Genomic DNA, 23,408 nt, shown 5'->3' with positions numbered 1-23,408 from the left:
TCAGTAAATCGAAGTATTCAGAAGTTGAGTTACTCTGCTAAGATGGAATGTCTAGTTAATATAAACTCAGAACAGCTACTCTGCTTGCCCGAGCAGCTGTTTTGCCAGGTGTGAACAATGAACATATTGTGTGTACAGATTCTACCTTATCTTGGCCTTAAACTGACAAGAATAAGTCCCAGTGGTTTTTATAAGTTCCCGCCCCAGAAAGGAATAGAGGAACGGGATTCACATACAATCTGTATAATGCTATGTCTTACATACTGGGGGAGAGGGAGGAAGGCGTTTGTTGGTGCAGGTGAATTTAATCACCTGGATGTCCTTTTGACGGTCAGTCCATCATACTCACCTAGAGGGCTTTTTAAACAAAGATTGTTGAATCCTACCACCAGCATTCCCGATCACTTTCTGATTCCAGCTCTCAAAGAACCTTCAGGCTAATGAGGGAGACAAACATTTAAAAAGTAATTTATAAGTTCCAACTGGTAAATCTGTATATCACTGGCTTTGACAACATATTAAAATGACATTCTACAATTTTAATAGATCAGCTAAACAGCTATTCATAATAAATGACATAAAAGCGTATGAAGTTACAGTGTTATTGGTGGGCTGCCCTCCATGTCCCCTCCTGCTGCTGGTGGAAGGGGGCTTCCTGCAATGTCATGAGAATAGAGACTTTCTGAGACTCGCATGGGAGAATGAGTGGCACTAATTTGCATGGAACTAAACCGCTGAGTTCCCAAGGCCTCCTCTCCCTCCGTCACACCATGGAAGAAGTACAGTACGCTGTGTCTTCAGCGGAGCCACAGCCCCTTTTCCTGATTAAAACCGTTGCCTAGAATTTCTGTTCTATATTTGCACAGTTCAGTCCAGAATCAGACCAACTTGGCTTGTTTCCAGCTGCAGTCCATTGTGTGTGGGGTCTGCATTGCCCTCGGTCATGCGGCCTTTAGCGCCACGTGGTTATGGAGGAAATACAGGTGCAAGGAAGCAGGAGCAAAGCCAGAGGAACACACAGAGAGAATTCTTTGGGGATTTTAATCTCCTAAGATTTCTTCATGTACTTGCAGTGGCTCCATCCCCTTTAGCCAATCCACGGTTTCCCAGGCTAGACTGACAGGCAAGTATTTTTCCTCAGCTTCACTGTGCATGTGCCCACCCTCCCCTTTGTCCAGGCCCTTCCCGCAGTGATTTGCAGGGAATGGACTGGCAGTTCTCTAGGGAGTGTAAAGTGGCAGCTTCCCGAAGGAGCTGCCCAGATGGCCACCCTTATAATGCCTGGCCTTCCCTTTGCTCCTTTCCAATTAATATTAATAACTAGCTAATTACAGCAGTAACAACAGTCCCAACCCATTCATCCATTACTAACTTTCCAAAGACAAATAACCTAATTGATGTAACAAAACACTGCTAGTTCTTATTAAATTCAAAAAATGGAAAAAGACTGCTTACTTCCTAGAGACAAAGTTTTACAATTCTTTCATGTATGTAATATGCATGTAATGCAAAACACTGTCACCTTGAGAAAACTAAAAAGCAACTTTGTGTTTAATATATGACTGTTTTGCCTTTAAGAAAGACACCCCAGTCATTTGACAGGAAGCAAAGTTTGCCACCCCCAAATTTTGGGATATTATTTTAAGCTGGTTATTTTTAAGAAATAAAAGACTCAGAAGACAGATTCAGGTGCAACTTTCTTCGGCCATCCTGAATCCGGACTCACCTGACACCAGCTGCCTCCACCATGCCGCAGAAGTTCGACCCTAATGAGGTGCACCGGTGGGGAAGTGGGTGCCATGTCTGCCCTGGCCCCCAAGATTGGCCCCCTGGGCCTATCTCCAAAAAAGGTTGGTGATGACATCGTCAAAGCAACCGGTGATTGGAAGGGTCTGAGGATTACAGTGAAACTGACCATTCAGAACAGACAGGCCCAGATGGAGGTAGTGCCTTCTGCCTCAACCTGCTCATCAAAGCCCTCAAAGAACTGCCAAGAGGTAGAAGAAAGCAAAACAGACAAACAAACAAACAAAAACCATTAAGCACAGTGGAAATATCACTTTGGATGAGATTGTCAGCATTGCCCGACAGATGCAGCACCGATTTTAGCTAGAGTACACTCTGGAACCATTAAAGAGATTCTGGGAACTGCCCAGTCTGTGGGCTGCAATGTTGATGGCCGCCACCCTCATGACATCATAGATGATATCAACAGTGGTGCAGTGGAATGTCCAGCTAATTAAGAACTACAAAGGAAAATGTTTCAATGAAAGAATATTTGACAATAATAAATAAATAAATAAATAAATAAATGACTCAGAAGAAACAGTGACCCTACCTAAAAGAATTCATATAGAAAGACCTGCATAAAGGAAGGGAGCAATCATCTTATCATCATCATATAAACTACATGTTACAAACAGGAAGAAACCAAGCAAAATCTACTAGACTTCCCTCCATGTCCCAGTGTTTTTGGGTGGCCAAGCAAGATTTTGTTTACCAAATATTTGCTTCTTTGTCTCTTAATTGACTGCTTTCCCTCTGTAGTCCCAGACCCTGCCTCCCTCTCCATAGTTCAGAACAGCACATAAGCCTTTACTACCAAATGTGTCCTAAGGTCCCATATTCTTATGGAACCTCTGTAATGTACAAGCATAAGAAACTTGGTCATTTTCTCCTGTCAATCTGTCTCATGTTAATTTGATTATTACTTCAGTCAGAAGAACTTAGAAGGGTAAAAGGAAAATTATTTTTCTGCCCACACATTCAATTCCTTGAAGTTCTTACTATTTGTTGCCATCCTCTCCCCAAACTTAATGAGTGCCTATGAATAGCCTTCCTATGTTCAGAGAATTTCTGATCTTGTGAATCTGTAGATCTCTAAAGTTGCACTTGAACTCTCAGGCTATCTTGCAGTTAGGATACAAGTATTTGACTTTTCTCTAAACAGTCAAACCCATGGGCAACTGTGATTTCTAAGTACATAAAGAAGCAGTGGCACAAAGAAATCCATTCTGGCAAAGAAATACACAGCTGTTAGAAACCCAGGAGAAATTCTAGTTTCTAGTTCGCAACTTTAACAGTGAATTTATGGTGTCTGTGTCTAGAGATGAGAGTTCACTAGTGTAATTCCAGAGTGAAACTCAGGGATACTTTCCGGTTGCATAGAGAATGAATCAGGAGGTCTAACATTTGACAAACAGGCATTTCAGAGAGAGAGAAATAACACAAGAGAACTTTCCAATACTAAAATACATGAGTTTTAGATAGAAGGGGCCTTTGGAATATCCAGTACAATGAACGTAAGAAGATCCCAATATGGGACAACATCAAATTTCATAATTCCATGAGCAAACAAAATATTCTTAAAACTTCTAGAGATAATAAAAAGCCATACACAGAGGATCAGAATCAAAATAACATCATCATATATCAACAGCAATGTTCAAAATTAGAAATCAATGGAATAACACCTTCAAATTCTGAAGTAAACTGATTTTCAATCTGAAATTCTATATCCTGTTAAATCAGTCAAGGATGAGAATTAGAATAAGACATGATCTGATATACAAGATCTCAAAATGTTACTTTCTATACATTTTTTCCCTAGGAAAAAATATATATACTACCAAAACAAGGGAATAAAGCAACATATATAACATAGATCCAAGACATAGAGGGTACAATACAGAACAGAGGTTACACAAAACCCCAGACAATAGCCATGTAGCCAAGACAGCATATCTAGATTAATATAGCAGGGTGGAGGGCCTTGGGAAGTCTCTGATTAAAAAACAAAAAAACAAAAAACATAAGTGGATCTAACATATTTCTGATACATTCGATTACATGGAAAATATATAAGATGAGAGTTTATAGTTGTTGAAAATACAGAAAAAAATGAAAAATTTAAACAAAAAAAGAGATGATATCGAGGGGGGAAAAAACCAAAAAATTAAAGTGGTACAAGAATGTAACTATAGTCATAGTGCAATACTTGAATCACTAGAGAATACATTGTTCTATGAAATAATAATTAAAACACAAATTGTACTGTAACTTACACCAGGGGAGGAGAAAAGGGAAAGTGGTAGTTTAAGGAGAGAATTCTCACCAGTTATGATAGGAAATTACTAGGTAATGCTTTAAATTAATTGATCAATACATAGCAGCTTAGCATATTATTTAGAAGTACCTAGGTAAATTCTAGAAGTATAAAGTAGATGTGTCTGGGGAGAGTAAATGGAACTTCTGGTTTTTTTAAAGTTATGTGTATATATCACTTTTATAAATCCTCATGAGTATTCACACTGACACCTCCTCCATAATGCAAATTGTCCTTGAGCACATTATAATAAAGAAGCCAATGTTTTTCCCTCTTATCTGGAATAATTAAACTGAGAGCCATTTAATATTCCTTAAAGTTAAGGAGCAGAGATGAGAAAACCAGTAAGTAGCATTCTGGGAACTGTAGCATACTTAATAACATACTTAGTTCTTCAAATCATTTCTTGAATAAAGGTACGTACTAGGTAACTGGAGACTAGGCCATATATTAGTAGTAATTGGTGGTAACTATCACTGGTAATGCACTAGCATGAGAAAGAATTCAATTTTTCACTAACATCAATAAGAAATCAGAATGGGCTGTACATAAGTTATGCATTCCTAAAAAAGAAAGCCCCAAAGAGGCTTTGCGAAATGAATTACAAAGGGAGAGGGAGAGAAAAAGTTTGGTAGCTTATTTTTTAAGATTTTAGTTAATGGAAAAAGAAAACACTGGACATTTAACTTGGGAAAACAAGTACTAGAACAAATTCTCTAAAACACTGCCATATACAACATTTACATAAAAATGTACACAGATATTTTACAATGAGAACATTTTAAACCCCTGGCACTTGGAGGCTGCATGGGAGAAGTGACATTCATCTCCTGCTGTATCCAGGTTTGTCGTCTCTATAGCTCAGTTCTGCCATAGTCAATCCTGTACCAGTAATTATGGCTACAATGGCTGCTGAATGGCATAGATCCTGGGTGTAGCTGCCTCTACATTGCCCTACAATGAAGGGTGTCACTACCTTTTAATTAACCTTAGCAAGGGGAACAGGGTGTTTCAGAGGACTTGTAGCAGTACATAAACAATAATATTTGTAAAGAGAAAAGTGTGCTGTGTTATCAAAGGATCAGAAGAAATGTGCAAGATATAACAGCAGGAATGCATCTAAAAATTTGCCCTCATTTCTATAAATAAACTACCCTAATGTTTTCTGTTAAAATGAGGGCTTCACCTTAAAGGATTATAGCAAAGAAAGAAGAAAATAAAAGTACTAAATAGATTTTAATTGAGTCAAAGAAAGTCAAATGGAATAAATATCCATAATACAGTATATGCATTTTATATGTATATAAAGATAAAAATTCCTAGTCTTCTTAACCTAGCTTACAACCTTAGTTAAAGGGAAATAGAAACCTTCTGATTTCCTGGATCAAATCCAATCTCTAAAAAGAATTTCAGATAAGAAAATAACTTACCAAAGGAAACAGAGAGAAAGATGTCTTGTGTTCTGACAAAGAGAGGATATGCTATCAAGAATGAAAGGAAGAAAGGACTTGCTAAAGCTTTTGAAACAAATACAGACAGTACTGCTTGGTCTCAGGATGGACATGGAAAAATAAACGCTTGTATGCATGGTAAAAGGGGGTAACCCCAAATATTGCCTGTTCAAATGTTCCAAAGAGGAAGAAAGTCTTAGTTCCAATATAGTGTTCACACTTACATTTTCCACATTTTAAGAACAAAGAGTTGGAAAAGGCCCAGATAAGGGCAAAAATAATGACCGAGCAGAAAATAAGAACTGAAATTGCAATTTTGTGGACAAAATTCCGTATTTAAAATTTTGAGGAAAAGTTAAAGAAATAGTTTGGGCTTGAGAAAGAAAAGTCTCTGGTGGTTATAATTTTCTATCTTCATTTCTAAAGGAAAAAAAAAACAGCAAATAGAAAATTTCACTTAGAAATAGATAAGACATTTAAAATTTCCTGGGGGGGGGGGGGGCGCAGTAATGAAAGCAAATAGTGTCAGCTAACAAGAAGTTATGAAATGATTGGAACCCAATAGTTCTCTGTGTGGGAGTCTTCAACTCATAGCTACTGTCATTCACCCATCTTCCCACAGCTTTTTTTCCTTAACCCTCTTCCACATTTTTCAGTGGACAAGTTTTAAAGCTGGCATTCTAGCATAAAAATTGCTATCTTTCAGTCTTTATTAATTAGAAACTAGTATGATCCTATCTTTAGCTTTCTAGTTTTAAAAGGCTTTGTAGTTTTGGAATGCTGGGACATATAGCCTATTGGCATAATATACAGCCTAATCAGAAATTCTGCTGGCAAAGGAACTGTAGCCCAAAGTAATCACTATGTATTTGGAGAATTACATAGAATTCTAAATATGAGGGACAGTTTTCAAAGTATCAGGTTTAGATAGAACAAAGGTTAGAAAAAAAATCCCCATTTCAACCCAACTGTTGACCCTTTATCCAAGGGGAGACAGATTATAGACAATAATCCTCAATGACAGATAAATAATTTTGAGAACCATGATGTATCAGGTATTTTACACGTTGTCTTGGTAAATCTTACAACTTTGAAGTAGAGTTAATTATCTCTATTTATACTATACCTTTATTAAATAAAAATTACTTTCTATTTTATGGATGAGGAAATGAGACTCAGAGAAGCACTTATCCAAAGTCCATAAGGTTAAGTGGTAGAACAAGAACTCAAATTTAGGCCTATCTGAAGCCTGTACTTTTGCTACTATCCTGGTTCACAGGTTTGAAAATATTAGGGAATCTACTTTCTATCATTCCACAAGAATTTGTCATGCTTCCCACTGTTACTGTGGTTTGAAGTTATAGGGACCTCAAGTTTGGTTCAAGAGACAACCTGCTTTAGCTTCTGGTTTCTTTTTTTAGCTCTGTAGTTCAGAGAAAACTCCAGGTTTACATTTCTACCATTGCGTTTATAAACCTAACTACTTAATAAAAGTCCATTTGTTTTTTAAAAAATCGATTTCAGAGAGGAAGGGGAAAGGAGAGAGATGGTAACATCAATGATGAGAATCATCCAGATCTGCTGCCTCCTGAACGCTTCCCACCAGGGATGGAGCCCACAACCCAGGCAGGTGCCCTGCCAGGGAATGGAACGACCTCCTGGTTCACAGGTCGATGCCCAACCAACCGAGCCACACCGGCCTGGGCCCACTTGCTTTTTTTTAAAGTCACCTTTCCCCTAACATTATTAATCAAGTGTACTTTTAAAATATCCATATTTAATGTGAGGACTCCAAGGATTACATGATCTTTTTCCTTTGCAGATTTATTCCTATTTAGCTCATGTTATTAAGGACAGCTTTAATGTTTTAATTTTTATATTTTCCCAAAGTGCACTGATAATGGTTTATCAATCCCTGTAGTACTTTCAAAATATGTATTGTCTTGGAGATGTTACAAATAGTTTTACTAAATTTGATTTGGCATAGGATGGATGTCTTAAGTTTAATACCCGGTTAACTTTTTTATTTAAGTTGAATAATTAGCAAACATGATGGGTAAAGTTTATGCAATAAATGCTGATTTCTTTAAAGTGGGTAAGTCAGATGCTTAGTCTAAAATTCGCTGCTGTGGGTAGTATTTATATATCCATATCCCAAAACTTCGTTTCACAACAGTTGCTTCGTATTTAATTTACTGAACCAAAGGGTTCCTCTTAGGTAACCTTTAATACTCTGAGACATACAGTTTTGTTTTGTTTTTAATTCTTGAGATTTACTTCTAAGTATTAAACCAGATGTCATTTTCCTGTGTGACATTCCAAAACAGGCACGATCACTTTGGATCAAAAGAAAACAAGGTCTTCGGGGTTTAAGAGAAACCAAAAGATGGAAAAAAAAAAAAAAGGAATATTTTCCGGTTCCCCAGACGGGGGTGGGGGGGGGGTGAGGGGGACACGTCTTCAGGATCCTTTAAAGAAGAGCTTGAGTTTAAATGCCGCAAATACTTTGGCCTCCGTGAGCCGCGGGAGGACTTTCCTGGTGTTTCCGCAGCGCCAGCAGCAGGATCCCTTCCTCGCAACCCCGGCCGAGGCCTGTGGGCTCCCCCGCGCCCGGCACCCACTCCGGGCAAAGTACAAGGAAGCCGGGCACCTGCGGCTCCGGCCGCGACCCGCGAGGGGCGCGGGGCAGCGCACGTCCCCGCGGCGTCTCGCCGGCCTCCGGTTCCACTGCGGAGTGACGTCCCGCGGCCGCGCCCCACAAGCAAGAGCCGCTCCGGGGCCGGGATCCAGGATCCGGGGTCCGGGGCCCGCCCGGGCGCTTCGCAAACGTGTCCGTGCGCAATAGGGGCCCGCAGCTCCGCGGCGGAGACCGGCCTTCCCTCCCGGCGGCAGCCTGGAGCCTGGACCATCCGAGCGATGACACCAGCGGCGGGTCCCGCTCCCGGACCGCAGCCCACGAGCGACCGCGCGGCGCACGCCTCCGCCGGAAGGGGGCGGGGCCCGGGGGCGCGGCGAGACCCGCGGCGGCGCACGGGGTGGTGCGTCCCGGCCGGCCCGCAGCCGCGCGTTTCCGGCGCGCTCCCCCGCGCCCTGCGTCCGTGGTCTCGCCCGCCCCGCAGCCATGTTGGATCGTGCGGCCGCCGCCGCCGGAGAGGGGTTGGCGGAGCGGGGAGTGTAAGCGCGGTCGCCGGAGCGCGAGGACCGCGGCCGACCGGCCAGAGCCTCGCCGGGCCGGAGCCGGGGGCTCCCCTTTCTGCGCGCGGCCCGCCGCCGGCTCCTCCTTCCCGCGGCCGCCGCCGCCTCCTCTTGGCGCCGGAGGAGTTGCGAGATGCTGAGCCTGTGACTCCCCTCCTCCCGCCCCTGTCACCGAGGGGAACGCGCGCTCGCCCACTCGCCGGAGGAGACGGCCCCGGACGCGCAGCCCCGCCGGCGGAACCATGAGCTCCGGCCAGCAGCCGCCGCCGCGGAGGGTCGCCAACGTGGGGTCCCTGCTGCTCACCCCGCAGGAGAACGAGTCCCTCTTCAGCTTCCTCGGCAAGAAATGTGTGGTCAGTGGCCGAGACCCGCGGCGCCGCCGCCGCCGTTCCCTCCCGGGCCGGGGAGTGGGAGTGGGCAGGAGGCGGGGGCGCGCGGAGGGTCGGGCTGCCGGCCAGGCCTCCCCCGGCCTCGGGCCCCGCGTCGGCGCCCCGGACCCCGCTCCCGAGGTCCGCTGCCCGGGTGCGGACGGTGCGGGCCGCCGCGGCCCCCGACGCCGCCCGGGAGCGGGGAGTGCCCGTCCCGGAGCCCCGCTCGGCCAGGTCCGCACCCTGGTTGCCGGTTCAAACTTTGTCGCGGGGAGGTCCCGACGCGGTGTTCTTGCCGGAGCGGCTGGGTCGTCCTCCCCCCCGGGCCCCCGTCCTGGCCCCGGCTTCACCTCCTGCCGCTGGGTCTCCACCAGGCCAGAGGTCTCAGCCGTGGGTCGGTGGGGAAAGGAAGCCCAGATATGAATGAATCGGGCCATGGAGTTGTTTTTAATGCCCCTAGAGAATTGCAGGAGGGCATGCAGTCGGGCGCATCGGTTCAGGACGAGGGCCGGCCGTGCTCCTGCCTCCCCTTGCAGAGCAGCGGGGCTTATTCCTCTAGGAATCTCGCCCAGAGGCCTGGTTATCCCTCTCCTCCCCACTGGTTTTTCTTTCTTTCTTTTTTACCTTGGTGGGAGGAGGGGCGGCTCCCCCCACACCCATGCGCAGGGGAACCGAGATCTGTGGTCGTTCTTGACCTTTGGGGGCCTGCGAGTGAGCCTTAGGTGGGCGGTGTGCGGCCTGCCCAGACCCCAGATGGCCGGTCGGGAGCCGGCAGTTCCGCGGTGGGAAGGGGAAGGGGAATGTGTGTTGTTGACGGAAGCGTTCCTGACATTGGCTGCTGCCGCTCCTGGGGGTGGGGAGGCTCCGTGCCGCGGCGCAGGCCTGGTCCAGCGGCTGCTCCCTGCGCTGGCGGGTGCAGCCGCCCGCGGCTGAGTTTGCAGAGACGCTGTTGCGGGTCCCTTTCTCCCCTGGTTGCTCCGTGAGCACCTGCGGGGTGGGTGCCGCGGGGACCCAAGAAGCACCTGCAGAAACGTCCATGGGACCGTTCTGCCGCTTGGCATAGTGGCGTGCAATATGTCAAGACCTGCTACACCTGCTTTAGAAGTTAGGCTTAGACAGTTTCCGGGAGAATTACTGCATTAATGGTTAACTGTGTAGGAGTCTACCCTTTGTATCCTGCCCTGTCCAATTGGACATTGAGTCGGGACATTCAGTTCAGATGTGTTTCATATTTCAGAAGTTAGAGCTTAAAGAACGTACGTTGAGTTGACTTATGGAAATAATGAAATAAGAGAGGTGGCTTAAAATCGGAATTTTGGGAAACTAATGTAAAGATAACCAAGTACCCCCCGCCCCACCCCCCCAGCTTTTTTTAAACAAATGAGAAAACTGTGCCAGTGAACCCTAAGTCACACAGCAGTTTAGTAATGTGACCAGAACTAGGAAACCACGACTCCCGATGCCTAGTCTGTTGTACTTTCCACTACATCATGTTGTCTTAGAAGTGGTTTTTCTCTCTTGTTACTCGTTTATTTCTACAAGTGGTGTTAAAAGAATAATAACTTTTGTTCAACCCAACATTGATGTAATTAAAGTTTAAGATTCTTATTTAAGCCCTAATTTATTGCATATTTCCAACTTAGGTAAATCCCTAGCACTTTAAATGTTAAATTATCTGCAAATGAAAAATAAAAACATTGTTGGTTTATTACATTTGCTGTCAGCAAGTAGTTGTATGTACTTTGTTTTACATACCAAACACATTAGCGTTAGGCAGGAAGGACATTGCAAGTATACTGACTAATTGCTCTGTGCTTACCTATAAGGATTACTGGTTTCAATAAATGACAGATGTGGAAGAATACAGTGATAAAGATAACATTGTTTACTAGTTAGTGTAAATGGATTGCCAAATAAACTGTATTCAGCGCTTAATTTCTTTATGTCCTCTATTAATAAACTTTACCTTTTGAATTTCTGTCATTTAAAAAGCACACTGCTATAGTTACCTGCTCTCCTGGTATGAATTATTGCAAAGATTACTTTAATATTTGACACTTCCAGTTATTAGAGAGTAAAGTAAGAATGATATTTTAATTTTTGGAACAGTCTTTTTTCCCCCTTTGCTGACTATGCAGGGGGTTTTTTTGTTTTGTTTTGTTTTGTAGTTTAAGATAATACTGAAATAAGTTGTTTCATTTTTTTTAAAAAGTTCCGCAATAAGATTTACAGGTCAAACCAAATTTGTTAAGCAAGTGTATTCAGAGGAGTAGTTACAGTTTCAGTCTTTCATTCACTCAACAAATATGTATCGAGTAACTAGATGTAGAGGTCAAACCAGGGTTGATGCCTACCCTCAGGGAGCTTTCTGTATAAAAAAGAAACAAATGTGTAAACTGATGTGTAAGTCAATACTTCAGAGTGATATGTAAGAAGCTGCATGTTACCCTGGAAAATGTGTTGCTTTGTAGTCAGACAGGAGTTCAAACTCATGTGGTCACTTTCACAAGTTAAGCTCCCTGTCCTCAAATTAGTTTTCTCATCCCCGAAATAGGGATACCATCTTATGGGGGCGGTGGGGTTGTGGATTAGGACTGTATGTAAATATATGGGCTATTATTTTTATAAAGACTTAGGGGACCAAAAGAGAGGATGAGTAAAAGCTTTTTTAGAACGGTGTATACTTAAATATTTAGGATGAGTGGGTACTCCCCCAGGTTAATGAGAGGTATGAAACAGCTTGGAAAGTCAGGAGACCTACTAATAATAGTATGTTATGGAGCAAGAAGGGTTTCTGCTAGGGTTCTCAAATTTAGTTTGCATTGGAATTATGTGGAGATGATCTTACAAATGCATATAACTACACTGAATTCCTAGATGATATTCAAATTCAGTGGGTCTGATGTGGAACTTGGGCATTTCGATTTTTAGCAGGCTTCACAGAAGACTGGCACCTATCACAGTGTGAGAACCACTGCTGCTGTCCACAGTTTTCTGACAGGGTAACCCTGACGCACATTGGAAATGTTAATAGGTTTCCCCTGAACCTTTGGTCGGTATTTTGTGAATTAAGGTAAATTAAGTTAAAACAGGTTATTTTAGTACAGCATTTCTCCATCCCTTTAAGATATCAGTGTGTATTTATTTCATAGATGTGAGAGAGAGACAGTTCAAGTATTACACTACTTAGTGAGGAACCCACGGTCAGATTTGACTTTTAGAAAGTTTAGGGAGGAAGGGGGAGGCACCATAGGAGGTAGATTGAGGATTATGAGAATGAAGACAAAGGAGGTCAGATAGGTGTTTATATAGTCAGTGTGAAATGTGTTGAGGGCCTGAATTAAGGCAGTGCTGGTAGGAATTCAAGGATAATTAAAAAGACCCCAGTAGAATTTCTTCCCCTTCAGATAACAGGAGTTAGGGAAGGGAATTGTTATAAAGACAAGTATAGCCACCAGCAGGAGTATGCAGAACTTTCTCACTGGATGAAAATATACTCAGGTGTAAGTTGAGACTGTATTGATGATGGTTTCATGGAGAAGGCGAATCTTCAATAAATCTTTGTTTTTTCAGTTTTTAAAAATAGATTTTGTGAAAGTTGAGGTTTCATTTAAAGTTATATGTAATATATGTGTTATGTACTTCTACATAAAGTAAATAGTTCATTAGCTGGTAGTGTTTTCTAGAATAATTAAAAAGGGCTAAAACAAGATTATCAGGTTTTGTTTTGTAGTTAGTTTTGTTGTCTTTCATGTAGTGTGGTTTAACTTATTTTCTATAAAGAGTATGTGCTGTCTTGCCAAATGGAGTTTTAATATATAGTCCTGAGTAGGAAATTAGGTAAGGATTGGAAAAAATAGAACCTTATACTAGCTCTCTGCAACCAAACATCTCTGGCCTAAAAGGATTGGGATTTAGAAATGTTGTTGGCAGTTACCTTTCCCTTTCATACTCACCTGGTTTGTTTGTTTGAAGATTTAATGATACCATTTTTATTAACCAACTTTAATCTTTATTTCATTTAATTCCTAGTACTTGCTTATATTCTTTAGGTGTTTGTTTTCTCGTCCTGTATATAGTTCTGGGAGATTGGACTTTATGCCTGTGTAGTTTTCTCTCTATATATATAGAATTTTGATAACATCTAACATACAGATCACTGAATACTCTTTGAATTGTTCTAATTGCTAACTTGTTTATTGCTTAGGAACTCATTCAGCATTTCTTTTTGCTTCATCAGGTTGTTAAGATCTTCCATTTCTAATGTTCTACTAATAAAGTCTTCATTTGTTAAGAAAACAAAGTGGTTTAATGTTGCTACTGATAGGTGGTATCAGTAACTATCCAACAGTTACTTGTTTCTGCTCTAAATCCTTAAATAGGTCTACTAGACTGAGGGAAGGGTGCTTAGAGGGATCATTGTGTTGATGAAGGCCTGAATTAAGGGAGTTAGGGCTAGGAATGTATTTCACCTTGAGTAATGTGAAAGGAAAAAGGTTAAAAATTCATGGGATTTGTAATATACAAAACTGAGAAATAAATCTTTCCTCTAGAATAGAGGAAAAACGGTGACTACAAAGTAACATAGTGGATATTTACAAGAATCCAGATCTGGGTTATAAGCTGTATAACATTGGTTTTCAACCTTTTTCATCTCATGGTACATATAAGCTACTAAATTCTGCAGCACACCAAAAAATAGATTTTTTTTGCTGATCTGACCAAAAAAATGGGCATGATTTTGATTTCCTTTGTACTGGATGGCTATTGTGTTGGCTGTTGTCACTTTTTTATTTGACAATCTAATTGAAGAGAGGTCATTGCCCTTGACTAAATAGTCAGGTATTGCATGTTTTAAAAATTCTTGTGGCATACCTATTGAAAATCACTGCTCTATAATACAGGAAAATTTCTTAACCAGTATGAGCCTTAGTGTCTAGATTTGTAAAATGGGCTTAGTCAAGGATTTATAAAATAATGCAATAATGTATGTAAAGCACTTAGAGTGCCTGACACGAAGTGTTCTGGGAGTTTGGAAAAGCATGTGAAAGAATGCCATCATTAGTACCATTCCTGTTACTGGCAAGAAGGTTTTAAAGTAAAAATTTGAACTCTGTATTGTATTTGTTTTGATTTAGGCAAGTTCTAACAATTGTATTCAAATGTCAGTTAATTACAGAGTATGTAAATTAGAGTTAAGCAGTAGCTGGAACTAAACTATGGGGAATTCTAGGCAGCTTTAGCTAGCACCCCTGGCTGTTGACCAAAGAGGTAAAAAGGGATTCTGGTAGAAGAGTTAAACAGTTCCTGGGTTTTAGTCTGTGCTCCACCACCACCAGTTAATTGTGAACGTGAACAAGAATCTCTGCCTTCCTAAACCTCCTTTTCCTAATCTGAAAATGAGGGCTTGGACAAGATAACACCAGTCTTTCCAGCTTTAATGTTCTATCATTATAACTATTCTAGATGCCAGGGACTCTGTAGCAGGAAAAGAATAGCCTTCTGTTAATTTTGGCATACATGTGTTTTGCACTCTGGAGACAAAGATAGTATATATCTAAGTGAAAGGTAGATAATCAGAAATCATTTCATTGAAAATTCCCATTTCTTACTGACCTTTTCCTAAGCATCACAATTTAATAAATATTTTACTTTGAAAAGTCAGGTGAACATCATTGAAAGGCATTAGTAATAGGATTGTCAGTCTTAACTAATTTTGAATTATTATGAATTATTTCTTGTGATTGCAAAGAATATTTGGCTTATTAGAAGTATGCTGCCTTTTAATTAAGATGGAGTTGTTTCTAAGAGTTTCTCTTGTTGACAAATTAATTCCCATTAGAACCTTATTTCTTACATGAAATTTTATTAGGATATGATATTTAAGTGTTACATTTTGTTGCTTATTATTTAAGGTAAAATCGTTTTTAAAGTTTTTAGTTTGTGCTAGATTCAATAGTTACAGTGAACAAACTTATTTATTTTAGAGACTGATTCAAAGTTAAAGTTTGAAAGAGCAGATAGAGTTGAGCTTCGTATAAATTACTCTGTCCAATAGATGAGAACCCAGCATTATTAATAGAGTTCACTTTTACTGTAAAGCTTCTGGAAGCAAGACAAGTTCATACATTCTTGTCTACAGTAACATACATTACTAACTGTAAATATATTTTTATTGGTGTATGACTGAACAGTCTAGTATTTTTAAGTATTAAGTATTTTTAAGTGTTCAGTAATTAGAAGATTTTCACATATTTAACTTTATTCATAAATACAGTGTAAAAAAAAGTATATTCTGCTTTTATCCATATCAGTATTCTTAGAAGTAGTAGTAGATTACACCACTATAATATCAGTATAAGAAAATGAAATTAATAAGGAAACATCACTTTCATTTTGGAATCAGTGTTATAGAGGCACTGTGACCCCCAACCCCCCCTTTTTTTAAGAGAACAAATGTGTGTAAATGTGTGTAAAGAATGTTGAAAAGGCAAATCTAGAAAAGCCCCCTTTAGAAAATAGAATCAAATGAAAGGTTTATATTAACTTCATATTTCAGTTACTATGATTATTTGTTACTTTACTGTAATTGTTCCTCAATATTCTTGGCCACTTGCTTCCTCTGCCATAGTGATTTTCTAAAACTTACATTTACTACAGAAATCTGTCCTTGTAAAAGGAGTATTCATTAAATATCAAATAAAGTGAAACAAAAAGGAAATAAGAAAGACATTCAGTAATATAACGTGCTGTTAAAAATGATAGGAGATAGAAATTATTATGAGCCAAATATACAATAACTTTAGGGCAATGAAATGTTTTTCAAGTTTCATTGTTAAGTTAAACTTTATATTAGATTTGGAGAAGTTAAAATTATCTAGTATTTTTAAGAATTAAAGTAGAGGCAAAGTTGTTTATTATACCTCTGGTTCCAAAATTAAAAATTTTAAGTGAAATGTTTCCTCTAGTATGGTGAATACTTTTATTGCCATAAAAATATCAGATGATACCTAAATATCTAAGAAATTTTCATAATAATGGAACTGATTGATTTATAAGCAATGCATAAATTTAGTCAGAAACACAAATGGTTTTCTTTACTTTTTATTAATGAAATATCATCATCATCAAGTATTGAGGACTTACTGAGTACATAACCACCTCCCAGTACCTTGAAATACATAGAAGGGAGGGGTAACTAAGGTTCAGTTCTTATCCCTTCGATGCTTACTACATAGCTGGGGAACAAAAAATTATGCACACAAAAAATATGTTTTAAAGCTAGTCTATAATAAAAATTTGAATAGAGAGGAAAGAGGGATCACTGGGATACATCATTATGGGGCGTGAACATACAAGGACCTTATGAATTTATGTCATAAGGAAGCAGCTCAGTTGAAGTATGGGGAAATGTGGGAGCAAGTTTGGAGTAGAAAATTTGCATTGAGTATTTGAAGTATTGAATAGATTGGCTTGGCTAAAACTGAGAATTGTATTTTCTTGAGGAAATAGTGAATGATGAGGAAGGGTAAAATGATTCCAGATTTTGGAAGATCAGGTTTAGAGGCTGAGCTTTAGTCCCTAAGTAGCACGGGATCTAAAGATTTTTGATTCAAAAAGTGTCGAGATAGGAAGGATCTAGAGATGGGGAAAACTGGAAATTATTCATAATAGGAATGCTTTAAAATTTATTGCACACTTTAAAAAAATATTTCTATTGATTTGAGAGAGGGGGGGGAGAGAGAGAAACATCAATGATGAGAGAGAATCATTGATTTGCTGCCTCCTGGGGATCGAGCCTGCAACCGGGGCATGTTCCCTGACCATATGACCTTCTGGTTCATAGGTTGATGCTCAACCACTGAGCCATACTGGCAGGGCATCTACTAAACACTTTCAGACTGTTATCTCAGCAGGCCTGGGCTGGCTAAGGAACCTGAATTATAGTAGCGTCCGCAACATAAAAAAGATTATGAGAGATATAAAGTCCTTGGTCTTTGTGCTCAAGGCACACACCATCTAGCCCTCACAGCATTTTTCCTTACTGCTTCCAGGAGTGGTCTTTGAATACTCAGCATATGCCTAAAGGCAGCCACACTAACCAGTCCAGGTTCATAGTAGATGAAATCTAGTTGCCATTTCAAAGCTATATTCTAGAAAACACTGTGAAGAAAAGAAAATTAGTTTTGTGAATTCCAGATGACAACAGAACCTCCTAGTGGAAATGGCTAGATTAGTAAGAATTGCAGGACTAGAGCTTTGGAATCCTTTGCAGAATGTTGTTATTGAGGTCTTGTAAGTGGAATTAGATCTGTGATGGTGTCAGTGCAGGTCAAGATTACAGAGGGAGGCAGTCTGGCTCGTTTTTGACTTGGCCAGCATTTGAGAAGGATAGATTTCAATGGGGAGTTGAAAGGGAAAAAGATGTGCTCTTTAATTTATCAGAAAATGGTGTTATACATATTCTGTAATTTAAACTTTTTCACATATTAATTTAACTTTCATATATCTTCACTTCCATTTATATATGTCACAGACTTTTTATTACTTCATCCTGTATTTTATGCATTTCTTGTAACTTCTTAACCTCTAGGGCTGCCATAGCCACGTACCATAAACTGGGTGACTTAAAACACAAATTTATTTTCATACCTCTGGAGGCCAGAACTTCGTAATTAAGGTGTCACAGGGTTGGTTCCTTCTAAAGACGCTGAGAATCTGTCCCATCCATGCCTCTCTCTCTTAGCTTCTGGCATTTTCTGGCAGTCCTTGATGTTCCTTGGCTTATAGATTCATGACTCTGATCTCTGCCTATATAATCACATGGTGTTTGCTACTTGTCTGTCTCTGTCTTCTCTTATAGGACACCAGTCATTGGGTTAGTGGCACTCCTAATGACCTCATCTTAACACATTGCGGATGGATCACGAGAATTCGCATGTTTTCATATTACACAGTGTTTTACAAAGTATCATACTTTAAAAAGATAGTAGCTTGTAAGAACATGTAATAAATAACTTCAAAATGCAATGGGTATTTAATTTTAAGGTGTGCCTTTAACATTTATGTAAAAATGTTTTTTGTACTCATTCAATAGAAACGTATCTGGCCACTGGGTAAAGCTAGCAATAAAACTACTGGTCTGCAATGTTAACTTGGTTGTATTTACAAAGAACCTCTTCCCAAATAAAGTCACATTCACAGATACAGGGGTTATGACTTCCACATATCTTTTAGGGAGATACAATTTAGCTCAACAATGGGTATGTTTACTTTCTAAGTTTTTGCCTTTAGAAACAATGCTATAATGAACATTCAAATACATATTTTTATGTATCCTTTCCAAGTATTTCTATAGAATAAATTCTAAGAAATGAAGTTAGAGGGCATTAGAAATACTAATAGATATGGCTGGATTATCTTCTCAAATAGTTGTTACCAAACTCTATATATTCTCATCAACACTAGGATTTAAATTTTTTTTTGCTTTTGACAGTTGCACTGGCCAAAAAAGTCTCATTGTTCCATTTGTAGTTAATTATCTTTACATGTCTGTTGGTCATTTATATTTCTTACGTGAATTGCTTTTGTTGTCTTTAGACCATTTTTCTACCTGGTTTTTTCGTAGTAACTGGAAGAACTCTTTAGGGATAGTAATTAAATTAAAAATTACAATATTTTTGGCAGTCGTTTTGTTTATCTTTGATAGAACTATTTTTGGTGTTTTTGGTCACTGTATTGGTTTTACATTTTTGTGTATCAGGTTTTTATTTAATACTGTCCTAGCTCAGAATTGCAAAAATATTTACTCACATTTTCCTAGTACTTTTATGGTTTTATTTTGAACATATTATCTTTGATATTTTTGGAAGTGACTTTGGAAAATGAGTATAGTAGAAATCCAGCTTTATATTTTTACAAATGGCTAGTTATTCCAGTACCAATTCTTTTCTCCCACCTATTTGAAATGCTACCTTTATAATTTACTTAATAAATTACCAGATTGTTTAGATCCACTTCTGCATTCTCTTCTATTTATTTTATTTATTTGTCAGTACACAGAGTTTTAAATTTGTGTAGCTTTATAATGATGATATTATGTGATTAGCATTAAGTCCTTCATTACTCTCCTTTTCAGTATTTTCGGGCTATTTTTATGTGCTTATGCATAATATTTTTTGAGTACAAAAGTAACACCCAATTATACTCATTGTTTAAAGTGTGCACACACGCACACAATGTACTGTACAGAGTTAAAGGTTAAAATCATCCTTTAACTCTCATTTCTCAATACAATTAGGCTCCATAGAAAGCTCTTAATTGTTTGATGTGACTCTTCCCCTTTTTATATGCATAGGATGTGTATATTTTATATTTACATCTGTCTGCATTTTACCTAAAAGGGGTCATATTCTGGGCAGTTTATATGAGGTACATTTAGATCTACCTCAAGGTTAAAAAAAAAATTTTATTATGGAAACTTAAGCACATGCAAAGTAAGATAGTATTATCATCTCATAGCTAATCTTGTTTGCTTTATATTCCTACTCACTTTCCCCACTCTGACCCCCCCCACACACACACCTGAATTATTTTTAAGTAAATCCCAGGCGTGTGAGATTTTTTCTCCCCTGGTCATTTTGGCTAGATGTTTATTAATTTTATTTTTTTAATGGTTTTAGTTTAGTCCTGGACAGGTGACTTAGTTGGTTGGAGGGTCATCCTGTACACCAAAAGGTTGCTGGTTTGATTCCCGGTCAGGGCACATACCTAGGTTGCAGGTTCTATCCCCAGTTGGGGTGCATATGGGAAGCAACCGATCGATGTTTCTCTATCTCTTCCCCCTCCCTTCCTCTCTCTCTAAAATCAATAAACAGCTCAGCTGGTGTGGCTCAGTGGTTGACCACCTGGTACTTGAATGGTCAGGGCACATGCCCGGGTTGCAGGCTCCATCCCCAATAGGGGGCGTGCAGGAGGCAGCAGATCAATGATTCTCATTAATGTTTCTATCTCTCTCCCTCTCCCTTCCTCTCTGAAATCAATAAAAATATATTTTAAAAAATAAAAATAAAGTCAATAAACATATCCTTGGGTGAGGATTAAATAATAGATTTTCATTTAATTGATTTCTATTATTTTTCTTGTTTTCTACTAATATTTTACTGGCTTCTACTCTGATCTTTATTATTTACTTCTGGTTAGTTTGGGTTTAATTTACTTCTAGTTTTTCTTAAGGTAGTAACTACTAAGGTGATTTGAGACCTGTTTTCATCTAATACAGATATTTAGTGCTATCCATATCCTCCTAAATATACTTTCGTGGCGTCTCACATATTGGATATGTTGTATTTTCATTTTCATTTTTTAAGTTTCTTTCTGATTTTCCTTTTCATTTCTTTGACCCACTGGTTCTTTTAGATGTATGCATTTTAGTTTCCAGAGATTTATGGATTTTTTCAAGATGTCTTTCTATTATCAATTTCTAACCTAATTCCATTTTTTTGGGAGACTAAATGTATATGAATCCTTTTTATTGAGCAGTGTTTTATAGCCCAAAATGTCGTCTAAATTGGTGTTCTTCATACACTTAAAAATATGCATTCCAGTCTTGTTGGGTGGAGTATTGAGCAAATGTTAATTATATCAAGTTAGTATATTTTCTATTTGCTCTATCAATTGTTGAGAAAGGAGCACTGAATTCTTCCACTATATAAATTTGTTTCTCCTTGGAATTCTATAGTTTTGCTTCATATATTTTAGATGCATAAACTTTCATAGTTATGTCCTCTCAAAGAATTAACCATCACGAAATGACCCCCATCGTCCCTGATATACTTTGTTCTGAAATCAACTTTGATATTAATATAGCCACTGAAGCTTTCTTTTGATTAGTGCTATAGTCATTTTTGCCCAACCTTTAGTTGGGTTGTTTGTTTCTTATTGTTGAGTTTTAAGAGTTCTTTGTCTAAACACATTCACTATTAGATGTGTGTTTTCTCATATATTTTTCTCCCTGTATGTGGCTTTTCATTCTTTTATCAGTGTATTTTGTAGAACAGATATTTTTAATTTTAACAAAATCCAAATTATCAATTTCTTTCTTTCATAGATTGTGCAGGTTTTTTTTGTTGGTATTTCTAAAAAGTGAATCCCAAGGTTACCTACATTTTCTACTGTTATATTTTGGAAATTTTATAGCTTTGCATTTGACATTTAGATCTATGACCAATTTTGCATTAATTTTTATGAAAGGTGTTAAGATCAGTGTCTAGATTGGGGTTTGTTTTTTGCATACGGATATGTAGTTTTTCACCATTTTTCAAAAATATATCCTTTCTCCATTGGATTGTCACTGATCCTTTGTCAAAGATCTCTTGAATGTGTTGGTTTACTTCTGGGCTCTATTCTCTTCCACAGATCTGTTTCTTCTCGCCAAAATTACACTACCTTGATTACTATAACTTTATAGTAAATCTTGAAGTCAGATAGTGTCAGTCTCTGACATTGTTCTTTTTCTTCAGTGTCATGTTGGCTAGTCTGGGTCTTTTGCCTTCCCCATAAACATTTTTTTTTCTTTATTTTATTTTATATATTTCTCCCATATAAACGTTAGAATCAGTTTGTTGATACCCACAAAATAACTTTGGGATTCCCTTGAATCTATAGATATAGTTGGGAAAAACTGACATCTTAACAATATTTTGTTTTCCGATCCATGAATGTAAAATACCTTTTTTATTTACGTTTCCTTTTATTTATTTCATCAGAATTTTGTAAATATAAAGCCATAATATATATTTTGTTAGATTTATACTTATTTTTCTTTTCTGTGTGTGCTAATGTAATTGGCATTTGTTTTTAAATTATAAGTCCCAGTTCACTGCTATATAGGAAAGCAGTTGACTTTTGTATATTAACCTTGTAGCCTACAACTTTGCTATACTTGGTTATTTATCCCAGGAGTTTTGTTGTTTTTTTAATTCTGTGGGATTTTCTTTATAGATAATCATGCCATGTGCAAGCAAAGACAGTTTGTTTCTCCCTTTCCAATGTGTATTTTTATTTCCATTTCTCCTTGCATTAGGTAAGGCTTCCAGTAGAGTTGAATAGGAGTGGTGAAAGGGGACTTTGTTCCTTGCTTTGTACTTCATACTGAGTCAGAAAGCATATAGTTTGTTAGTAGTATGCATGATGTTAGCTTAGGTTTTATAGATGTCCTTTATCAAGTTGAGGAAGTTCACCTCTATTCTTAGTTTGCTGAGAGTTTTTATCATGGGTGTGGGATTATATCAAATGCTTTTCGGCATCTATTCATGTGATCATTTGGTTTTTCTTCTGTAGCTTCTTAATGTGATGGATTACTTTAGTTGATTTTTTAAAATTTTTGTAAATTTTTGTTATTGTTAATCCTCACTATAGGATGTTTTTCCATTGATTTTTTTAGAGAAAGTGGACGGGGGAGTAGAGAAAGAAACATCAGTGTGAGAGAGACACATTGATTGGTTGCCTCCTGCAACACTCTGACTGAAGCCAGGGATCCAGCCTGCAACCAGGGTACAAACCTGCAATCCTTCAGTCCATGGCCCAACACTCTCTCCATCGAACTGAGCCAAATCGGCTAGGGCACTTTAGTTGATTTTTGAATGTTGAATCAAATGCTGCATATCTGGAATAAATCCAACTTGATCATGGAATATAATTCTTCTTATGTATTGTTGGTTTCAACTTACTGAGAATATTTTCATCTATGTTCATGAGATGTATTCATCTGTAATTTTGTTGTTGTTATAGCTTTGTCTGGTTTTGGTATTAGGGTAACTGGCCTCAAAGAATAGTTGAGTGTTCCGTCTGCTTCTGTCTTTGTAGGGAATTTGTGTAATTTCTTAAATGTTTAGTGAAATTCGTCAGTGAAACCACCTGGGCCTAGTGTTTTCTGTTTTGGAAGGTTATTCATTATAGATTGAATTTCTTTAATAGAGGTTTATTCTGATTAGCTAGTTTTCCTTGTGGGAATTTTGGTAGATTGTGTCCTTCAAATAATTGGTTCATAACATCTACATTTGGGCACATAGGTCCTCTTTCATTTTTGTTATTTTTGTCTTCCCTCTTTTTATCTTGGTTACCTTACCCTGTCTAGAAATTTATCAATTTTATTGGTCTTTTCATATCTCCCTTTGATTTCCTGTTTTTTATTAGATTGATTTCTGCTGTAATTTTTTTCTGCTTATTTTGGATTTAATTTGCTCTTTTTCTAGTTTCCTAAAGTAGATGCTTAGTTTATTGATTTTA

At 38.7% G+C, this 23,408-nt stretch overlaps 1 protein-coding gene and 1 pseudogene across 3 annotated transcripts in view; both read left to right on the top strand.

The window, feature by feature from the left end:
• The first annotated feature begins 1,769 nt into the window (after positions 1-1,769).
• LOC139016831 (large ribosomal subunit protein uL11-like) lies at positions 1,770-2,243 on the top strand (annotated as a pseudogene).
• A 6,449-nt stretch (positions 2,244-8,692) lies between these two features.
• The window catches only part of WASL (WASP like actin nucleation promoting factor), an 87,149-nt gene continuing 72,433 nt past the window's right edge, over positions 8,693-23,408 (top strand). For all 3 annotated transcript variants that reach the window (XM_070423830.1, XM_070423831.1, XM_070423829.1), the window contains exon 1: positions 8,693-9,104. In XM_070423830.1, coding sequence (XP_070279931.1) covers positions 8,994-9,104 — 111 coding nt within the window. In that variant the 5' untranslated portion in view covers positions 8,693-8,993. The remainder of the gene's footprint in view (positions 9,105-23,408) is intronic.

The sequence above is a fragment of the Myotis yumanensis genome, unplaced genomic scaffold (genome assembly GCF_028538775.1).
Source record: "Myotis yumanensis isolate MYYU_CA2020_CCGP unplaced genomic scaffold, mMyoYum1.0.hap1 SCAF_9, whole genome shotgun sequence".
In the NCBI taxonomy this organism is placed as follows: Eukaryota; Metazoa; Chordata; class Mammalia; order Chiroptera; family Vespertilionidae; genus Myotis; species Myotis yumanensis.
Note: the sequence above shows the minus strand (reverse complement) of the source record. Positions and strands in the feature narration are given on the sequence as shown.